This window comes from Lotus japonicus, chromosome 1, assembly GCF_012489685.1.
Source record: "Lotus japonicus ecotype B-129 chromosome 1, LjGifu_v1.2".
In the NCBI taxonomy this organism is placed as follows: domain Eukaryota; kingdom Viridiplantae; phylum Streptophyta; class Magnoliopsida; order Fabales; family Fabaceae; genus Lotus; species Lotus japonicus.
In genome coordinates this window covers 109,140,244-109,149,232 of record NC_080041.1, presented here as the reverse complement: position 1 = coordinate 109,149,232, position 8,989 = coordinate 109,140,244, and the positions used below count along the sequence as shown (strand labels likewise).

Below are 8,989 nucleotides of genomic sequence, written 5' to 3'. Positions count from 1 at the left end.
TTAAGTATTTTTATATTTAATTTAGTTTTATTTTATTTTTAATGTTGTGTTAATGGTCCCCATGGGGATCTGCGGGGACCCGTGGGGAGGTGGGGATTGGGGATGGGGAGAAAATTCACCCCGCCACGGGGATGGGGAGTGGGGATGGGGACATGAAAGAGACGCGGGGATGGGGACGGGGGAGGCACTCCCCGCCCCCGCCCCTCGCGGGTGCCATCCCTAATGACTATGTGCTTTCCAAAGTTTTCTTTTGTTTGATATAATATTATAATAAATTGATATTTAGAGCATGTTAACAAAAGAAAGAAGCAATTCATTTGCAAAAAATATATGAGTCTTTGGACTTGAAGTCTATATCTCAAAGGTGTAAAAGGATATTGTATAGTTGTTTGGTTCTGAATTGGTCATTGATTGACAAAATGGAAATGCATTTAACCAGTTTCGGTTTCATTGCCCAAATACGAATATGAGAAATTTTACATCGGAGATTCATGCATCACCTTGCAAACAACACAAGGATAAAAAAAGATATTTAAAGGAGTTATGATACAACTTGAAGTCTTCATCACTCACGAAGGCTCTTTTCAGCAACAACTGTTGAAAGAATTGTGCGAAATATCGGAGTTCGTCGGCTGAAATATCTCAATTAAAATGCATTGTACTCTTTTTTCCTTAACCATGTTTTTTTTCCATTTGATTTTTCATGGTAGGATTTTTAATGAGACAATGTACAAAGACGAGCTATAGAATGATATATTCTTTTTCCTTCACTAGGTTTTTAGGTTTTTATCCCACTGGTATTTTCCTAGTAAAGTTTTAATGAGGCATATTCTTAAGAGATGGTCATCCAGGGGAAGTTTTATGAATAAGATGACCAAAGCAAAGGGCACATATTGCCAAAGCTCTTCTTCACTCACGATCTACAAAAGAATGGTGACATAGACATCCAATAAATTCGCTCAAGTGATAATTTAGCGGATTTGTTATGCCTATCATTACCAACTAAAGAGGTCATCTCCTATATATGTGTCTTCATCAGGTATTATGGTTTCTCCACAACAACCGTATCAACACGTTCCGATCTCTTATAACAACATTATTTTTCACTTTATTTTTTTTCTTAACCAAGGTATCCCCTTAGCTGGTAACCAATCAATCACCTTCTCTCTTTGTGCATTCTTTTCTTTAAGAAAATTGCATATGGCTTAATGTAATTCATTTGTAATGGTCAAAAGGTGGAAAGGACATGGAAATATCTAATTTTTATTATATAAAACTATAAAAAAATGAAAGAAATTACAAATGATTTTTTAATAAAATTTAATATATTCTCATATGTGGTATATCACTTAATTTTTTTTTTCTGGGCTGGTTTTCCTTTTACTGGGTTTGGTCCCTTTTTAGGGCTTCTTTAGGTTGTTTTGACTTTTAATTCCCTTGAGAATGGTGTATATTTTAACTATTTCCACATATATCAATTTTATTTTTGCTTTCAAAAAAAAATCACTTCAAAATTTATTACTAATTCATTTTTAATCAAATTGTAATTGCTATTTAGTATATTATCCAAGATATAACTCCTTACATTACAATGTAAAAGGAAAAATATAAAACGACCGGGATACAGTAAAAAAATACAAGAAATAAAACAACTGAGATATAATAATAAAAAATGCTTAATTGCACTTTTTATCCCTAATTTAATAATTTGTTAATTTTACTCCCCTTAATGGTTTTTGATAAGGTGTTTTTTTATTTGTTGACATGGAAGTTAATCGAGAATTTGAGATGATTAGGATAACATTTTCTAATATTTTAAGTAAATTAATAATGAAGTTAATGAAATTTCTGAAACTTTCAATTATCAAAATTGGCGAAATTCACTCTCTTCCTCGTTAACATGCTCTTTCAGTTCTCCATACTCAGTTCTTTCCATGAAGAGTAAGTATGATCCAAACAACATCAATATGTAGAGCCCTCTTGTTGCCAACTTGCCATGCGTGTATGTGTGTGTAGAGAAATAGAAGTAGAAGGGAAAAAATGAGCTTTTCAAATGTAGCATTGATTCAAAAGCAAAATCATTCTTTACAAAAAAACCAATGACATTTTGAGTTTATGGACATAACAAGGTCAATCAATGAAACAACCAACTCTAGTATGAGCACTTGACTTGGATAGCAAGTTTCTTTACTAAACCAGGACAAGCATCCTTGCCATTCTTGATGAAGGTTGCACGGTTCAAATCGACATTGCAAGATCCTTTTCCCAAGCATTGCTGCTCAACAATCTGCTGTGTAGCAGCTGCATTACAGTCGCCCAAAACCAACTTTCCGCATGAACCTGAAGGGTTACCAAAGCTTGCAAACTCCACCGCCACAATCTTCTTGCCACTTCCACAGCTGAGGGAAGCTTGTGTTGCAACATTGCTCACTCTGGGACGGAACTGTCCATGGGAAGACACCCATGAATTGACATTGGGGGGATCGCTCTCCTCAATGATACTGCACACTGTATCTCTATTAACATTCATGATCTCAATCTTCTCTGGAGTTCCTTGGTCCTCCTCCAATATAACAAGCAAGTTGTCTTTTGGGTTGAGGTAAGCTCTTGGGATATGGTACCTGGTACAAACAAAGATTAATAACTTGGATTTCAAGGCCAACAATCATAGTGAGTGAGTGATTGGCTTACTCTGCCTGGGTAGGTAGTCCAAGAGGAGAGAGGAAGCTGACCCAGTGTCGACCAATGCTACGACCATTCACCCAAATCATTCCCTTCCCCATACCAGTCATACGGATGGCAACCGGACCTCTTCCCTCTGGGGTGGTAAATCTTGTCTGTGAAAAATTGAATTCAGAACATACAAAAGAAAAAGGAAACAACTTGGAAGTTCTTAAGTTTCCAATATTTGTCAACTGGTTTGGTTTATAGGTAGTATTTCTTACCTTGTACCAGGAGATTGCCCTTCCAGGTCCTGCAAGTGGACTCCATTTAACCTTTTGTGATCCCTCCTCAGTGAAAATGCCATTGGCCTCACCCTTGAGACCAACCTACAAATTAAAAAAGGCATAAGTTCAATCATGTTAGTCATTATCGTGCCATCTTTCATGTTTCTTATCCAAAGCAGGTCTTGTTGACAGATGTTTACCCGGTTAGCCCAACCATTGTGAGTGAGATCAAGCTCTCCACGTCTGAGGCCAAGGATGTTGATGGACTTGGGTCCTGCGTACCTGTGTTCCATGTAGGCTCCACTGTCCTGTATATTTAACGTATAAAGGGATTACAAAATGTTATTATCCCCATTAAAACTTGAGGCTCTTCAAACTTGGAAGAAGAAGATTGTCCCTCTTACCGGTAGTCCAACTGTGCTAGCCAAGATGGATATATGGTTGGTTCCAACCTTAAAGTTTACAGCTTTCTCGAATTCAAAGGATTTCTCTTCGTGGGTACCATGAGCAGTTCCTTCCAATAATGAAGAGAATTACAATAAAGTTAATACCTTCCTTGCTTTTCACTAATCATACAAGGCTAATGAAATATTATTGAAAATTTTGTTCTTACCAACGTATTTTCCATTTACAAATGCAAGGAGTGAATGTCCGAGACTCATAATACGAAGAATTGGGGTTGCCCCACCCCTCTTTGGCAAGTCTCCTTTCTTCAACACGAAGCTGCAGTAAATATTGTATAAGATACATGAGAAAACAAAGAAAATAAAAATAACTGAATGCTCTTTTTCTCACAAATTGCCATAAGGTATACACACCTGGTGGTGTACCATGCATAATCTGTGGTGTCTTTAAGCAACTTATAAAGCTCTGCAGGAGTTTTTTCATTTGTTTGCAATTTCTTGGATGATGGAATAGCCTCATAAAACACCTCCCACTTGTGATTGTTCGCAACAGCTGACCTCACATATTTCCTTGCATTGTGTTGTGAAACAATCTATTTTTTATTGAAGAAAAAAACAATTTAGAGGCAATGTGAGGTAGATAACTATAAGGAGTAAGGATTAACCCTATAAGGTGAATTTTCTGGTAGTTGATTGGAATATAAGGGATTAACAAATTACGCTTTGAGTGTTGTAGACTACAGTCTTGCAATCGGGAAGGACACTGATGGAATGTGCTGGCAAAAAGTAGTTCCTTCCTCTGAAATTAATGGTAGCTGCCTCATTGGTGTGGTTGTTAGTGATGAAAGCGGCACAAATTTTAGTTCCGGGCTTCTTAAACATTCTAATCTGCACAGTAGATAAAAATAGCAGCATAGTTTAATCTAATGTCCTTGTTTTTTTTTTACAGGCAATCTAATGTCCTTGTAAGTTGTAAATAATATTGTAGCATCTTTGAAAATTGTTCTATAGTTGGTTCTAAAGTTAAAATCAATTATATAAATAGACTAATTATGTAACTTCTGAGCTCCATACTTGATTCTAAGTAAATAAATTTATCCACACTTGATTCGTTGTCAGATGCTTACCTCATGAAAATGGTTGAGCTTTGTGACACTGGGTTTACCACCTAGTATAGCCCTCCTACACAAGAGCAATGCCTTGTGAGCGTCCCTCAAGTGACTCCATTTTGGTTCTTTTTCCAGACCATACTCATCAAGAGGTGCCTCATCGTAATAACGGGTTGTTGTGAAGGCTGAGCTTGTTCTTCCAAAATTTGTTCCACCATGGTACTACAATAGTATCACAATGAGTTAGATAAAGTTAAACAACTGCAACCACCAGCTACATTATTTATAAATTTGAATGATAAGGACAATACCATGTAATAGTTGACTAAATTTCCATTCTTAGAGAAAAAGCGAGCAATTGAGAAAGCAATATCTTCTGCAGATCTAATGGAAACTGGATCTCCAAATACTCTGTACCTGTAATTTCAAATATTACCAACAAATATATGCATTAGATTTGTTTGTTCTGATCTAGCTAGGACCCAAATAATTAACTTTTCACCGAGTTTTAGGCATTAAGGAATGCTAAAGTAAGTATACTTACTGAGCAGTCCAGTTCTCAGTCCATAGGGTAGGCTTGTATGGTTTGTTTGGGCCTGAGAATGTATCACCACAGTGTCTTCCATTGCATGCATTGATCTACCAAACCAAGCATCCAGAGTCAAGCTATATATAACACAACACAACAAAAGGTACCTTCAAATAAAATGTGTCATTTGAAAGGTTATGCCTAAAACTTACAACTGGATCAGGGGCATCCTTTTGCTTGCACATGATCCATGGAACTCCATCATACAGTTTTACTGCCATATTTGCAGCCCACTGGACATAGTTGTCTCCCTTCTCTTCATAAGCAAGTTGGATATGGTTGTACTCGTTCTCAATCTGTGCCAAGATGATGGGGCCTCCTTGGGGAGCAAAGAGCTTCTCATCTTTCATCATTTGCACAATCTTTGTCACAAATGCTTGCATGTGTTGCTTTAGAATAGAAATGACAATTTATTAGTCTTCTTATATCACATATTAAAAATTAATCTCCTAAAATTAAAATCTTGCAGCAAATTATAATATGGAGAGTTGGTTAATTACCTTATAAGGTTCATTGTCAGAGCGGAATATGATGTCTGGAACCTCTCTTAACCAATATGGAAGTCCTCTGAGAATGAAGGATAATGTTACTTAAAAGATTGTATAAACAAGAAAAATATATGTAGAGTGTTTGGATTGAGATATGTTTGCTAGAAATTTATAAATCCTTGTCATACCCGTGATTCCATTCTGCTTGGATGAAAGGTCCAACCCTGAGGGTTACATACATTCCTTTCTCTTGAACAAGCCTGATGAACTTCACAAGATCATAGTTTCCCTCGAAGTTGAACTTGCCTTGCTCAGGCTCATGAGCATTCCAAAACACGTAAGTTTGAATGACATTCAGGCCTCCGTGTCTGGCTCTATCAAGAATCACTGGCCACATCTGCACGTAACAAACAACACAACATGTATGATATGCCATTAATTAATTGAGTACTTTCTTGTAATGATGGATGATAAAGAAATGATGGATCTTTTTACATACATCTGGGGTGCTTCTTGTGTAATGGACGGAACCAGAGAAGAGGAGCTCACGTCTTCCATTGACGAAGAGAGACTTGCCATCATAAGTGACATTTTGAAAGTTCTTAATGCGATTATGAGCAAGCCTCTTCTTCTTGCCATGAGCAGAAGCAGGATAAATGGAAGATGCAATTATGATGGTAACAAGGAGGGTGATAAAGAGGATGTTGGTTTTGCGAGTCGTCATCGTCATGTTTGTTTGGCCTGATAGGAACCCGTTGGTGGGTTCCAAGTGAGAGGAAGGTTGACAAGGTTGAAATGAGCCTGAACAGGGACACACTCCTTCTCTAGATGGAGGATGTGTCCCGAAGCTAGTTCCGTCATTCCATGGGGGTCATTGATATAGGGGGGAAAAGCTAAACATAGTGTCATGGCATGTAGAAAACCTCGGGTTTCCATTACCATTGATTGGTGGAGGTTGTTTTTATCATGTCTCTGACGCTTTCCTCTGTCTTTTCTCTCTATGTTTGATGCGTATATTACGCAGGTACATTTGAATCAACTATTATTGGAAATAACATTAACAAAACACTTGGATTGCATGAGAATGCAGACCCATCTCATCCGGAGACAGAAAATACTTCTTCCTCCACACCCCCATATTTAGTTGAAAAACAAAAAAGTGCACTAAGGAAAGATTGAAAAAATGAAATTCCACTATGAGATAGGAAGAGAACAAATATAAGTGATTCATGAGTATTATATAAGAGAAAAATGCACTTGAGTTTTGTCTTAATAAGTTATAACTTTTTTTTTAACTAACGATATATATATATATGTAAAGCACACTTGTGTTTTTTTCATGCAATTAATGTATTAAACCATAAAAGCTCACATACCTTTATATTAAATACATTAAAAAATAAAAAAATTTAATAAATTAAAAACTGAAAAAAAAATTATTATAAAAAACTATTCAACTACTTATATTAAACAACAACATTCATAGGCTTAAAATTGACTTGAGCTTTGCATTTGACAAATTTAAAAAATCAAAATAAAAAACAAAATAATATTTATTAATAAATAATTTAGATAAAATACTTTTAAAATAAAAAAATTTCTCTCAATATATATCTATCTATATTGTACTTGGGGCTCTTATTTCCCAAAGTAATTATATATATATATTTGGTTTTTCCAAAAACAAGTATCTATCTTCTGTATACATATGTAAAGCACACTTGAAAAAATAGCATTAAAAAAATATAAAAATAGTAAGTTTCTTTTGAATTAAAAATATTAAATAAAAAATTGAAAACTAAAATAAAAACTAATCCACTTTATTATTCATTATATTAATTATTAATTGTTAAACTTTTCAATTTCACATATTTAAAAGTAAATATTAAAATTTAAAAAATTTCAATTTATCTTATTTAAAATGAAATATTTAAATTATTTAAATTTTAATTATTCATTACAAATTGAGGTGAATTTTTAAAAAATAATAATAATTGAAATTGACTACATTTACATTAATGACAATAATAGATTGTTCATAATAATTAGTTTATATTCTTTACTAATTGTTGATAATAATTATAAATCTTATATTTATTAATCATAAGTTGATAAATTTAAAACAAAAATAACAAATAAAATTTATTACTATTTTTTACTTATAAAAAATATTTATTGATAAATAATGTCAAAGAAATAGTTGAAAATTAAAAAAAAATGTCTCTATAAGATATAATTATTACTATATCGAATGTATATATTATTTGAAAAAAAATCTTTAAATACAATTTTTGATCTATTATATAGAAGTAAAAATAACTTGAGGAAGCATGACAGAGAAAAATAATGACAAGAAAAATTTAAATAAACTTAAATTTACTAAATAATATTTTACGATACTAAAATTATAACTTATTATAATTTTTAAGTTAAAATTATTTCATTATTGATAAAAGTGTATGAAAAATATGTTATTATAAATGATATTAAAACCATATTACTTGATTTGAAATATTTCAAATTCACTTAAGGATTTTTCAAATTATTAAATTCGTTTTTAAAGATTAGTTATGATTGAAAAATAGAATAAAACACGGGGACAATATTTCCCCTAATTGAGTATCAATGATTACAACCAGATATATATGATAAATCAGCCCATCTGCAATTGAAACCACAATAATAAACCTAAAAACACAGAACCCAAATCAATAGAATAGGTTAAAACCAAAGTTTTTAAAATTAATTCAATGCTAATACAAAGAAATTTAATTACACTATAATAATTTTTATATTATATCAAAAAAATAGTGTAAATAAACCCGTGCAACGCACGGGTATTATTTCTAGTACTTAGTTATTAATAACTATCTTATGTTATTAATTATATTAACTATTCATTATCAACAATTCAGTTTCTTATACAATTTTTTTATTAAGTATACTCCCTCAGTTACAAAATATAAATTGTTTTAGCATTTATACTATGTTCCAAATATAAGTTGTTTTGCAAACCCAAAGAATTTTTTCTCTCTAACTTCCTTATATACCATCATTTAATACTATATATCTTAATTACCACTTTAATTTTCACCTATCACAACTATCACTATGCTTTTAACCAATAATAACACTTATCGCTACTTAATATAACACACAACTTTAAATAGGGGTATTTCAATCAAAAATATTTATTAAATGATGAGTTCTTAAACAATGTTCATAACATTAAACAACTTATATTTTTGGACCGGTGGAGTAGTAAGAAATAGTTAGAATATTAAGTATAACTCATAAATGACTTAATTGCACTTTTGCTCCCTAATCTATCACGGTTGTGCAATTTAACTCCCTCATGTTTAAAACGAGTGATTTTGATCCCTAAATTTTTAATTTGTGAAAATTAGATCCTTCCGTTAAATTGACATCCAATTGTTAACGGAAATTGCTG

At 32.9% G+C, this 8,989-nt stretch overlaps 1 protein-coding gene across 1 annotated transcript; it reads right to left on the bottom strand.

Moving 5' to 3' along the window:
• Positions 1-2,041: 2,041 nt before the first annotated feature.
• LOC130729077 (beta-galactosidase 13-like) lies at positions 2,042-6,403 on the bottom strand. The gene is made up of 15 exons (XM_057580705.1): positions 6,038-6,403; positions 5,727-5,935; positions 5,551-5,617; positions 5,203-5,439; positions 5,006-5,100; positions 4,773-4,878; positions 4,480-4,683; positions 4,073-4,240; positions 3,767-3,945; positions 3,562-3,671; positions 3,353-3,462; positions 3,149-3,256; positions 2,946-3,050; positions 2,692-2,837; positions 2,042-2,621 (listed from the first exon to the last, which is right to left on the bottom strand). The coding sequence occupies exons 1-15, from the start codon at positions 6,266-6,268 to the stop codon at positions 2,153-2,155; spliced, it is 2,544 nt and encodes an 847-aa protein (XP_057436688.1). The 5' UTR covers positions 6,269-6,403; the 3' UTR covers positions 2,042-2,152.
• Between the last annotated feature and the right edge of the window lie 2,586 nt (positions 6,404-8,989).